At 42.1% G+C, this 13,056-nt stretch overlaps 1 protein-coding gene across 1 annotated transcript in view; it reads right to left on the minus strand.

Annotated features, from left to right (window-relative positions):
- Positions 1 to 13,056, minus strand: part of UNC80 (unc-80 homolog, NALCN activator) — a 207,940-nt gene that overhangs the window by 37,573 nt on the left and 157,311 nt on the right. Inside the window, exons 42-48 of the mRNA XM_015558108.1 lie at positions 10,990 to 11,124; positions 9,365 to 9,503; positions 8,635 to 8,731; positions 7,726 to 7,896; positions 4,468 to 4,560; positions 2,673 to 2,708; positions 2,115 to 2,333 (exon numbers count right to left, since the gene is read on the minus strand). Coding sequence (XP_015413594.1) covers positions 2,115 to 2,333; positions 2,673 to 2,708; positions 4,468 to 4,560; positions 7,726 to 7,896; positions 8,635 to 8,731; positions 9,365 to 9,503; positions 10,990 to 11,124 — 890 coding nt within the window. The remainder of the gene's footprint in view (positions 1 to 2,114; positions 2,334 to 2,672; positions 2,709 to 4,467; positions 4,561 to 7,725; positions 7,897 to 8,634; positions 8,732 to 9,364; positions 9,504 to 10,989; positions 11,125 to 13,056) is intronic.

A 13,056-nucleotide genomic window follows, 5' to 3' on the forward strand; every position in this document is an offset into this window, starting at 1 on the left:
TCTGCAATCTGGGCATGGGCCCTTGACCATAACTGAACCCGGGACCCTTCAGTCTGCAGGCTGAGGCTCTATCCACTGATCCAAACTAGAGCTAGCTCATTTAACCTTTAATACGGGTTGCCTCTAGAGGGAGCTCCAGCTCTCTCTGACTCATCCTTTCCCTTTGCAAATGCCTTAAGTGTAGGTATAGAGATGGTCAATTTATCCCACAGTTACTACCACAATCATTCTCTCTCTCTCTCTCTCTCTCTCTCTCTCTCTCTCTCAAAAATACACACCAATAAACCTATCCTCACTCCCTCCCTCCCTCCCTCCCTTCCTCCCTCTCTGATTCTCTCCCATTTTCTAGGACTGTTTTCCCCTTTCTCCCACAAAATGACTGTTGGTAGTAGTGATTCTCTGACTGGGAATGTGGTGTTGCTCTGTTCACAGAATTACTGGGCTTGGCTAGCCAAAGGAAGGGGGATGGATTACATGGAGTGCTGGGTTGCTATGGCAACAGGATCTTAACACTTCTGTCCTCCCCTTTCTCAGCTAGGAGCTGAAATTCTCAGTGTGAGGTAAACTCTTCCCCATTAGTGCACAGTGGGGAGAGTGAACACGCATGAAGCTCTGGAGTTCTGGGGGTGAAAGGAGAGGGGATGAGTGTCAACAATTCAGACTGTGAAATTAACCTGGAAGAGAAAGAGCCTGTGTTCTCTATACATTTTTGGACTCTCATATTCCCTCACTTGGTACGTTCTAAAATTTTCAAGGGATAATTATAAGAAAAAAAAAGCCAATAATTAGAAAGCTGGTGTGTTTGCCAAACTGCAATATTATTTCTAAATGACTAGAATCCAACTCTAGCTTTAGCTTTATAGATATACTAAACTTTCCAGGTAAATATTTTGCTATCTACGGAAATTTCCCTTTCCAGGAATTTTTATGAACCTTTACCACCATTGCAAATCTGAGTAGAAGATCCTTTGGAATCAGGCTCCTTTTAGGAATCTGAAAATGTACTACAGCCTTTATGATCTGAGCAATGACTGAGACAGCATCTCCACCAGAAGAATGAAATATGAGTGCACAGAGATGCAATTCTAGGGCCTCTCGCTGGCATAGCAGGAGTAAAAATGTTTTAAAAATATGTTTATTGATTTCAGAGAGGGGGAGAGAGATACAAACATCAACGATGAGAGAGAATAATTGATGGGCTGCCTCCTGCACGGTCCACACTGGGGATTGAGCCCACAACCTGGGCATGTGCCCTGACCAGGAATTGAACTGTGACCTCCTGTTTCATAAGCTGACACTCAACCACTGAGCCATGCTGGCCAGGCAGGAGTAAAAATTTTGAAATGGTCAGTGGCCTCTGTATAGAATTTTTTTTTTCTTTTTATAAAATATATTTTATTGATTTTCCACAGAGAGGAAGGGAGAGAGACAGAGAGTCAGAAACATCGATGAGAGAGAGAGAGAGACATTGATCAGCCGCCTCCTGCACACTCCCCACAGGGGATGTGCCCGCAACCAAGGCACATGCCCCCGACCAGAATCAAACCCGGGACCCCCCAGTCCGCAGGCCGACGCTCTATTCACTGAGCCAAACCGGTTTCGGCCTCTGTACAGAATTTTTATTATTTTTATTTTTTATTTTTGTTAATCCTCAAACAATGACATCTTTTCCCCATTGATTTTTGGAGAGCGTAGAAGGGAGAGGGAGAGACACAGAGAGAGAAACATCGATGTGAGAGAGACATACATCCACTGGTTGCCTCCTGACAAGGGCAGGGGATTGAGCCTGAAGTATGTGCCTTTGATCAGAATCAAACCCAGGATCCTTCAGTATATAGGTCCACGCTTTATCCACTGAGCCTAAGCAGTGAAGGCTGTGCTTTTCTGAATATTGCCCCCCAACACCCCCCCCCCGGGTCCATCCTGAGATTCTTAGATTCTTTTTGAGGAATTTAATATACATTATCCCCCAGGGTCCTGCAATGGTATGCATCAAACCACTGGAAACATCATTCAGAGTATCCCAAATTCTTATCTAGGGACCACCCCTGCCGCCCCACCCCAGACACTGCCTGTTACATCTGTGCTCTGGGTAAGAACAGTGAGAACAGTACCTCATGTGGGACTTCACATCCAGCAACTCCAGGGCCGTGACCCGAGGCTCCCCAGCCAGGTTTTGCAAGATCTTCAGCCTTGGCCCGCAGTGCTTGTAGAACTCAGTGCAAATATTCAGCAGGGACTCCCGAGGTCTTCTGAACTCCTCCCGGGCAATTCGCTCATCCAGCTCCTCTCTGGGCAGGCCTTGCCCCTCCTCCAGCAAGTGAAGGTTTTCCCTGGGAAATTACAAAAGGTTAACTGGGGGCCTGGGAAGGTGTGTGTACGGCAACTCTGAGAGGAGAGCATCCCATGGAAGAAAAAGGTAAGATTCCATATATAACAGCTAATGAATCAAGACGGGGCTTGGAGAAACCCACATCTCAAAGTTTATCATCCTAGAAGGAATTATCATCCCAAATTGTAGTGGTGCTTTACATTAGCAATTCCTGAGGATTTACCCAGAAAAACGGTGCCATGTGATAATCATATGAAATCTAACAGAATCATAACCCAGCTCAAAGGCAATCACCATAAGACGTCAGAATGGGTACGGAATTAGGGCTGTCTTTCTGTACCTGATAAAGTGCAGTTTGGCGCTTTGCTCCTGGTACCTGGGAGTCAGAAACACAGTCGCGTTACTATCAGAGCAAGAACAGAGGCCTATGATAGGGCTTCTTATGGACTTTTTCTTAGGAGAAGCCATTAAAACTATACATTTTGACAAACTCACAAATACACCCATACAAATCCTAAAATATAAAATCTTGATCTTTCATTTGCTGCCACATATGGTGCAATTATAGCTGCTTTGAAAGCTGTTCCATTGGCATAAAATCCATGGAAAGATAGATATTATAAAAACGCATCCAAAGTCAAGAAATGTGGTCAATAAGGAAATTTTTCTAAAAACTTTGAAAGTAGAGTGAATCTAAGTTACAGTTTTAATACCACATGCTTTGAAGATGATCAGAGGAAGAAATATGGCTGACTTCCTCTCATTTGTGGAAATTATTGCTTTGTAGGACTTTAGAAACCATCTTTTCCCATAGGCCTTATATCCAGTAGTTGAACCTAGCCCCTAAGTATAACTTAGAGTATAATCATTTTTTCTCAATATAAGAAATTGAGGCATGAGTTCATCATCATATGTGGTAACTTATAGTTCAGGTTGGAATTTGTTTTATTTTTAATATCTGTATATATAAAAAGCCAGCAACTGGAACACAATAACAACCTGAACTATGATGTCCACTGTGGCCAGCGTCCCCCCCCCCCAGCCAGCCCCACCCACGATGGGCCCCCACCACCCTGTTGGGCCCGCAGCCCCTCCCCTCAGCCAGCTCTGCCCCTGATCAGTCCCCCCACCCCATTTGGGGGCGGGGCTTACAGGCCAATCAACTGTGGCCCCTCCCCCCAGCCAGCCTGGCCCTGATCGCCTGATCAGGACAGCAGGCCGGCCAACCTCCTGCCATCTCCTCCTCCTGATAGGCCCGGCTCCCATCTGCCGATTGGGGATTGGGGCCAGGCCGGCCAGACCCCACTTTCGCATGAATTCATGCACTTGGCCTCTAGTAAATATATATGACGAGCAGAAAATTAACTTCACATAAAATAATAATACACACTTAAAAATGTGCTTCAGAGAGACTGGAAAATTAGTTTCTCCTTAAGAGGTCCTGCTCACTATTTCATACTAAGAAGAAAGAACTTTCTCTCAAACTGATTTTGGGTTTGCCCTGTTTTAATTTTTCCTTGGAGGAAGAAGCTTATTAAACTCGTGTGTGTGTGTGTGTGTGTGTGTGTGTGTGTGTGTTAGACTATTTAGAGGTTAACACAGACAGTATGATGCAGGCAAAGTATTAACTAGGAGAGCCAGTGTCTGAGTTACACCAAAACAGGGAAGGCGATTACGTCAATGACCCTGAAAGCATCACTGAAGGACCTAGGTCAGTTTGGATAAAATATCTGTGGAAATCTGTCCAGATGAAAGAAAACCGACTCTGCATACCTGCCCCGGAATGAGGAACCACCTCCGGATGATTATTGTTTTATTTGCCTTTTTTTTTTGGAAATGAAACAACACTGGAATAGTTCAAAGACCACCCAGGAGGCAGAGAACATCTTCATGTTCATGCAAATACACTGACACAGATACCAATGTATGAAAGGGGGCTTGGGTATCTCTTTGTTTATCTCAAATGAAGCCTTAGTATTTTCCTGAACTCTAAACTCTCACCTTCCTTTTTTATTTCCTTGGAAGGAGATTTTTGCACTTAACATTGACTATTTTCAGGATTCCTCTCATGCCCAAGTGGAGATTCAGGTTGTATGAAATGGAGATACCATGGAAGAATAAAGCTAGTGAATTACCTGGTGTTCACCCCAGACGACATGGTGTGATTGGCTGTGGTGGCGCCTTTATGACCTTGGTCACACCTGCTCATCTGTGGGGCTGTCATGGGCCTGCAAGGACAGTAACCACCACAACAAAACAACAGCAACAACAGAAGTGGAAACATTTATGAAATCTTCAAGTTACTGAAGCTCACATAAGTTTTAGGTTAGAGTCTCAAAGAGGCTATCTAGCTTTGGGCTCTTCTGTCACACCCTTTTGCTGTCTTTGTTCTGAGAGACACTTTAAAAGGCACATTACTTCCCAAGGATCTGTAAGCTCACCATGATTTAAGTTCTTCCACTTGAAATGAGGAACATCTGTAATAGTGTCAACAATAAAAAAAGTTTTTCCACTTGGTTCTGAGTAATAAACTGACTCCTCAAACCAGACATGTATGAAATCAGGCTTCTAAGTCTGTATTAATCAAGAGTTAAGAGCACATTTTTCAATTCTACAGGTACCAGGACGTTAACCATTATACATAATAAGTAAAAAGTAAAAATGTATATACCATTTTGGCCACCAACATCATAATTAACCACTCTATTTTTGTGAGGAACTACCAAAGAATGAAAGGAGATTTCTAGACATGGACGGGATGGCGCAGCTTTTCAAAAACAATTTCTTGTGGGAACTGGTTAAGGCTTGCTGTTCTGATGCTAATTTTCCGCATGCTGGGCGTGGCCAGAAGTGAGGAGCCTTTCAGTAATCACCCAGACCTTCTCCTCCTGGGCCTTTGTTGTGAGAGGCAGGATTTAAAAATGAGAAGCAACATTTAAAGACTCACTCTGAGTGTTACTCCAGTGACTATGTTGCCTTATATGACCAAAAGGAGGTTGTTATCTGGCAGGCCTATTCTCACCACACCAGCCTTAAACAGCAGAGTTTTCTCTGGCAGAAAGATCCGACGCAGGAGGATGCATGGTGCCCTTGCTGGTGGGAGCACAGAGGGGGCCAGGTGAGAAAAATGCAGTGACTTCTTAAAGCAGAGAGGGGCCGGCAGGCAGAAAACCAAAGGGATCTCAGACCTAAAGCTGCCTGGTGTGGATTCTGCCCCCAGAACCTTCAGATGAGAACCCAGACTGACTGACATCTTGACTTTGGCCTTGTGAGACCCTGAGCAAAGAGAACAGCTGAGCCCGCCCTGACTTCTGGCCTTCAGAAATATGACATAATGCATGTGTTTTGTCCTCAGCCTCTAGTAATGCGTTACACAACAATAGGAAACTAGTGCTATTACAATTGTCATATACTTGTTGATGTGTTACCAGCTCTATAACTTAATTTTTTTCATGAGTAAAGAAATTAAGAGTGTGGAAATGAAATGAGGTTCTTATTATCTTCTTTTTGTCAAAACAACAAAGCCATTTTTGTGTGTGTGAATAATTATAACCAATCAATGAGGCTGGTTTTACACTCCAGCAAAAATTATTAAATGCACCGGGATATTTAAAGTCATAGAATTTTAAATGTCAGACTTCCATCCATAATTCTTCGTGGAATTTTGGGTAAGTCAATGTTCATTTCGGGTGAATCAGTAATTTAATTGCCTTACCAAAGAGACTAGAAAGGAGGAAAGCACCACTATTGCAGAAGATAAGGAGAAACAACTAAAATGTCACTTGGGGAAAGCTGACTGCGCCTCTCTCTTCTACTGGCAGAGAGGCGCTGGTGCCATAGCCACATGGCGCGGAAAGAAGAGTGTAAGTCTGATATTTCTTCTTCAGATGTTCTTCCCCCTGGGATTTTTCTGAAACCATCACCAAAAACCTTAGGACTATTGCCCGTTGGACTTGGCAGTTTGCCATGGTTCTCTGCTCCACTGCTCCCCATTTCCTCAGTTTAGATGCATATGAGCACTTCGGCAGTGATAACCCACCCAAGGCTTTTGAGTTATGTTCTGTTTGCTTAGGTTGCCGATGTATCTCATGATAAGAACCTACACATATATTGACTTAATTAGTCACAATCTCACTCCCTCTCTCACTGGCTGGTGCATGTGGAAAAGTCCTCCCAGGACTGAGGGATTTCGGCTAGCTCTGTCATCAACAGAGCAAGATGGGGCTGGGAAGTTGGTGCCTTTCGGTGGGGGCAAATCATAGAATTTTAGGCTAAGGATGTGGCCAAATGGGATGGAGGAGCAAAGATACCAAGCCAGGAAGAAGGTTTCCCATCTCCAGTCCGGGGAAGAATATCCCCTTCCATCTAATTTTAGGTGGCAGTGGAGAAGGAAAGTCAATCTTTTATAGAGTGTTCTGCATCTACCTTCCCCACTCCTCTCACTCAATCTTCTGTCTCTGTTCCAATCCCTCCCGCCCCTCCCCCCTTACCAGTCTTTCAATGCCTTCTGCACCCAAGAATCTTGTGATATACTAATTTCTTGCAACTTTGTTTAGGGCTGAACTCTGATGACAATTTACCTTTTAAGTCCCAAATCTTTCAGCCCCTTCTCTCAGCACTACTGAGTCTTGTCCCATAGAGAATTTGTTAATTATGGCATTAGAATAAAATTTTGCAGATTATGTTTGTTATGTAGTTTTAAAAGTTATAGTAAAAACAACTCATTATAAATAGTAAAATAATAAAAGAATGCTTAGTTGGAATTGCAGACATTTTCATAAAATAAGAGCCAATAAAAATGTTGATCACATTTTCATATTCACTAAATTGGCCCTTTTACAAAAGATTTGTTTAGCATTGGTTAAAACTGCCAGAGATGCTCATCAAACTACAGGCAAATGTGTGTTTAGCAATCATGGTACAACAACAACAACAATAGTAATAGTGCTTAGCACTATTTACCCAAACAACTTAGGGATATTTGCAGTTTTAAGCCGTAAGGACTGAATTTGAGCAGATATAAATAAAGATTGGTTTCAGAAATTTTTTAGCTATCACATTTTTTTTTCATCTTTTTGGTAGATACGTATAATTTAAGGTTGTGGATATTTCTTTTCTTTAAATATATTTTTATGGATTTCAGAGAGGAAGAGAGAGGGAGAGGGAGAGGGAGAGAGAGAGAGAGAGAGAGAGAGAGAGAGAAACATCAGTGATGAAAGAGAATCATTGATCGGCTGCCTCCTGCATGCTCCCTACTGGAGATGGAGCCTGAAACCCGGCCTTGTGCCCTTGACCAGAATAGAACCTGGGACACCAGTCCGCAGGCCGAAGCTCTATCCACTGAGCCAAACTGGCTAGGGCAAGGCTGTGGATATTTCTGCTGATGGGATTACCTGGTGAGGACCTCTACACTGTAGAGAAGGGCCTGGAGGGATGTCGCAAGAGCAGCCGTGGCAGCAATCTCCTCTCGGGCAGCAGGTACTGTCTCCACCTGTGATGTCTGTCTCTTTAGCTTCTGTAGGTAACATGGGACTAAAGCTTCCAGGACCATCAGCATCTGAAGACTATGCCAACAGAAAGAAAACCAGGTCATATTTCACACCCTACTTCTGTTGGTTGTATCATATTTAAAAGCATGGAGGAAGGAAGACAAACACCGAAATTTGACTTGGGAAAACTGGTAGAAATGATGACCAGAGATTTTATATTCTTGCTCTTAATGTGACAGTTGTCATTGCTTCTTTTTTTGTTGTTGTTAATCCTCACCTGAGGATATTTTTTCCACTGATTTTTAGAGAGAGGAGGAGGAGGAGAGACAGAGAGAAATATCAAGAGACACATTGATTGGCTGCTTCCCGCAGATTGGGGATCCAGGCTGCAACTGAGATATATGCTCCTGACCAGAATCGAACCCGGGGGGACCCTTCATTCCACGGGTTAACGTTCTAATCACGGAGGAGACTGGCTAGGGCTTCATTGCTTCTTGAAAGGAGTTTTATTAAATAGATTAAATGTCTATTCTAAAATTATATTTGCTGTTAATTTATTAGATGTGAACATAGTCTCTAAACAAGACTAAACATCTAAGCTGCTGCACAAATTCTAAATTAGGGAATTCCAAATTAATGAAGATTTACTATTTTTTCCAGAACCTCGGCTATGACTAGTTTCCCAAATTTAGTTTTTGAAAACTTACCTGGCAGAAGGTTACAGGCTGATATCAGCAAACATAACCCCTGTACGCATTCAATTTTATTTCCTTTGCCATATTTACTTATCACCGAGTAAAGGTCTGCAGTTACCTTCTGAACGATTCCGGAGCATATGCCACCACCGTGACACAGAGCTTAATGGCCTCGCTTATGGAGAAAGTCAGGTCTTCATTTCCATAGCAGAAATCTGAAGGAACAGAAGGCGAAAAGCGCATAATCAGAGTGGATTCTGCCAGGAAATAAGAACAGCTTATCACTCCTAACATTTTCTTTCCAGTTAGCTTTTGCAGCCATTTTTTCATCAGACTTTATTCCTAAACTGAGAGCACTATTAATTTCTTCATCTAAAGTGACTAAAAAGTCTATTGGTTTTTTTAAAAAAACTTTTAAATAATAAGATGACAAATAAAAGTGCTTTTTGGGAGAAGTTTTTTAAAAAGCTCACTTCCTAGAAGATATGTTTGGATGGCCTAAAGTCAGACATGCCTTCTGACAAACAGGATAATAAAAGGCCCTTTTGGGGGGGTTATTCCCTTAGAATTGCCTAGGAACACCCCATTTTCTGAGAAGTACAGTGCTCGAATAGTGGTTCACTCAGCATCATTATGATACAATTTTCATGGCAGAGAATTTCTTACTCTTTAGGATTGACAAGAAACGTAAGAAAAACAGGCGATAGGAAAATGTACTCATTCAATTTACACCACTGTTCCATTTATTTTTGCTGTTTTGAGTTAGTTCAAAATATTCAACATAGAGTTATTATTTTAAGAAAAATTACAAAGAGGAAAAAAAATGTCAAGATGAATTTTGCTTCTACCTAAAGACTTAAGCGGCTTCTCAGCCTTGACCAGCTCTAAGATATCTAAGATGTCCGTGGTCTCGCCCTCCAGGGACTGCAGCAAGTCAAACAGGCACTGAGCTGACACACCTTTGCTGGACCCAGTATTGGCAGCATCCTGTGTAAAGAAAGGCAATTTTAGTTTATTTAATTCCACCTCAGTACGAATACGGTTTGACCAGAAATCCAAATTTCATAAACACTACTGTTGATAACAATCACAACATTGAACCGTATTCAGTGTACATGATTCTGCACCGAACAATGCTGCTGTGTGTCTATGGAGTGGAACACTTGAGTTTTAATGCTAACCTAGTACAAAAGAGATATTTGTGGAAACTCATAAAAATACAGTATAATGTCAACTGCTGGAAAACATCATGCCAATGGCCCCTCTCATCTGCAATTGTAGGATTCAGCATTTGCAAAGGCAAATTTGTAATGGGTTAATTGAACAGTGCAACTACGTTTGGGGTAACATATTTAATAGCTCTGGGAATTTTATAAATCTTATTTGCTAACATAGCTCCAAAATGGAGATACGCAGCATCTCAAATCTGTCTTATTCATTTGATTCCTTTATTAAAATAACAATTCCTTATTAAATTCCTACTCTGTGCTAGTCACCATTCTGTGCACTAAGGTGCAAAACAAAAGCAAAAACAAAACAAGAGCAAAAAAAAAACCTATTCATTCAAAACAACAGCTAAAAACAAACCAAAAAAAAGACCAGGGTCTTGCTTTAATGGAGCTTAATTCTCTTGTGGGTGTGGTGAGATCCATATCACTTAAACAAAGATGTGTAAGGGATGTGATCTATATAAATGCGCTGGAGAAAAAGAATAAGTCAGGTAAGTGCCAGAGAATAGAAAGGAAGTAGAATCAGGAACTCTTCCTTTTATAATTTTATATTTTCCATCCTTTCATGAGTATGAAAAAACTGCAGAGTTGGCCTATTTATATCTAGGGGCTGAGGTGAGGGTTGAAGAGAAATGTTGAACAGAAACGAGTTTCTTGTGGAAAGAGAAATGATATATGGCATTCCTATCCCACTGGTTGAAGAAAGAGAGCTGAGAGACTGATTATACAAAGATCAATGGCCAGGCCATACATAACAATAGAACTGCTGATCCCCAAACTGCAGTAACCTGCCCAGGAAACCAACCCAAACCCACTGTCCACAGACACCAGCATGCAATCCATCAGACTTGTTGGAAATCAGGGTACTAGCTCTAGTGGAAACCAAACAATAACCCCTGTACCCATAAACCCCCAAACAGACAGGACTTGATTAATAGCTAATCCTTGTCTCCGCTCCCAATTTAAGACCAATCGGAGAAAACCAAATATGCACCACTAACCAATCACATAGGATGCCCTGTGTCTACTCCGCCCACTGACAGCTTCGCCAGGCCAACAGCCTCCAATCAGAACATACCCGAAGCCTTCCCTCCTCTCCCTATAAAGTTTTCTCTCCCCTCTGTCTGCCTTTGAGTCTCTGCCAAAACCTGAGTGATGGTGGGTGATGCCCTCCAAGCAGCAAGCTGTGAATAAAGAGCTTTTCTCATTTGCTCGATCTTCGTTGATTTCCAGAGTTTACTCACCGGGAACTCCAGCAGCGGGGCCACACTAGCAAACAGCTGGAGCACAAAGGGCTTCCGGTGGAGAATGTAGAACTGGTGGCAGGCAAACTCGATGGCTTGGCGCAACTGGGGGTTGCTTTCATAATCAGAGTACACCTGTGGGGAGATGCCACACGGTCAGAAAATGCCTCATCGCCATGGGGAACGGGGAGGAAAATGGGTCATTTCAACTGGTGGAGGGGAGGTAAGTGGTATAACCTTCCTTCAGAGAAATTGGGTAATATACATAGAAATCCTAAAAATATATAAATATACTTTTTCCCCAGGGAGTTCGTAACTAGGAATTTATCTTAAGAGTTGGACAAATGTACAAAGGTGTATATACAAGAATGTCCACTGCAAGGTTTCTTATAACAGTGGAAAATTTGAAACAACTTAAATTACTCATAATGGGGTTAGTTAGGTGAATTATGGCATGTGTATACAACAGAATATTATGCAGCTGTTTTTTAAATGCTATACCACTAAATGTAGCTACATGGAAAAAAAATATCCGTGGTGTTCTTAGTCTTAAATGAAAAAGGTAGGTAACAAACTTGAATATATGATATGATTCAACTTTTCTTTTTTTAAAAAAAAGGCAGAGTGCCAGGGTCTTCAAGAAGTGGAAACAATGGTCATGTGGGAAGGAGGATTATAAGTGATCTTTATTTTCTTCTTTAAGTTTTTCTTTATCTTCTCTATTTTATAAAGAGCATTTATTGTTTTTAGTAATCAGCACAAAAGTTATAAAAAGAGAGAAAATTCCAACTATTTAAAAACAGGTCAGAGAGCCCTGGTGATATTGAAAGTAAATTTCCTGCCCCTGTAGGTTGAGGAAATTTTATTTTGCACGAGCATGTAATACTTTCAAAACTTTTATGAAAACGTCCACAAAACTAGAGAACGAGGATGATCTACCAGCCTTATCTGAACTTTATTCATTACTCCTGACGTGGCCAGATACACATCAGACGTGAATAAACAAAGTCCTCCTGTTAATAAATTCACCACCTTCAACCTCTTTATACCAAATGTAATGGCAATGAAAATCTCAGTCCCAAGAGAAGTCAGAGACTTTCTCAAAGAAATATCAGCTGAACACTTGCCATACATTGGAATAATGGTTCTCAAACGTTCTAAGGTATCAGAACCACCTGGAGATCCTGTTAAAACTGGATTGCTGGGCCCCGACTCCAGAGTTTCTGATGCAGCAGGTCTGGATGGGGCCCAGAGTGTGCATTTCTAACAGATTTCCAGGTGATGCTGGTACTGCTGGCCCCGAGACCATACTTTGAGAATCACGGGCCCAGAAGAAACGGGGAAGCATATTCCAGGTCTGGGGGATCTCAGCAGAGGACAGAATATTGTGACCTCTTGGAAAATTTTAGGGGGGATTTCATTTGGTGCTTTCTGCTGTCACAAAAGAAGAGAACTCTATCATTAAAAAATTTCAGTATAGCCCTAGCTGGTTTGGCTCAGTGGATAGAGCGTCGGCATGCTAACTGAGGGGATCACAGGTTTGATTCTGGTCAAGGGCACATGCTCGGGTTGCAGGCCCAATCCCCAGTAGGGGGTGTGCAGGAGGCAGCCGATCACTGATTCTCTCTCATCACTGGTGTTTCTCTCTCTCTCTCCCTCTCCCTTCCTCTCTGAAATCAATAAAAATATATTTTGCCCTGGCTGCTTTAGCTCTGCGGATGGAGCGTCAGCCTGTGGACTGAAGGGTCCCAGGCTCGATTCCAGTCAAGGGCATGTACCTGGGTTGCGGGCACATCCCCAGTGAGCGGATGTGCAGGAGGCAGCTGAATTGATGTTTCTAGCTCTCTATCCCTCTCCCTTCCTCTCTGTAAAAAAAAATCAATAAAATATATTAAAAAAAAAGAATTCCTATAAATCAATGAGAGGCAAGCAACCTGAAAGAAAAGTGGGCAAAATACTTAAATGGGCACTTCACACCAACGGGTATCAAATGGCCAATAACTATGGAGTGTCCCCAAAAATGTATGCACACAATTTGAATAATTATAAAGGCAAAGTTTATTAAAC

This window comes from Myotis davidii, unplaced genomic scaffold (genome assembly GCF_000327345.1).
Source record: "Myotis davidii unplaced genomic scaffold, ASM32734v1 scaffold268, whole genome shotgun sequence".
Taxonomy (NCBI): domain Eukaryota; kingdom Metazoa; phylum Chordata; class Mammalia; order Chiroptera; family Vespertilionidae; genus Myotis; species Myotis davidii.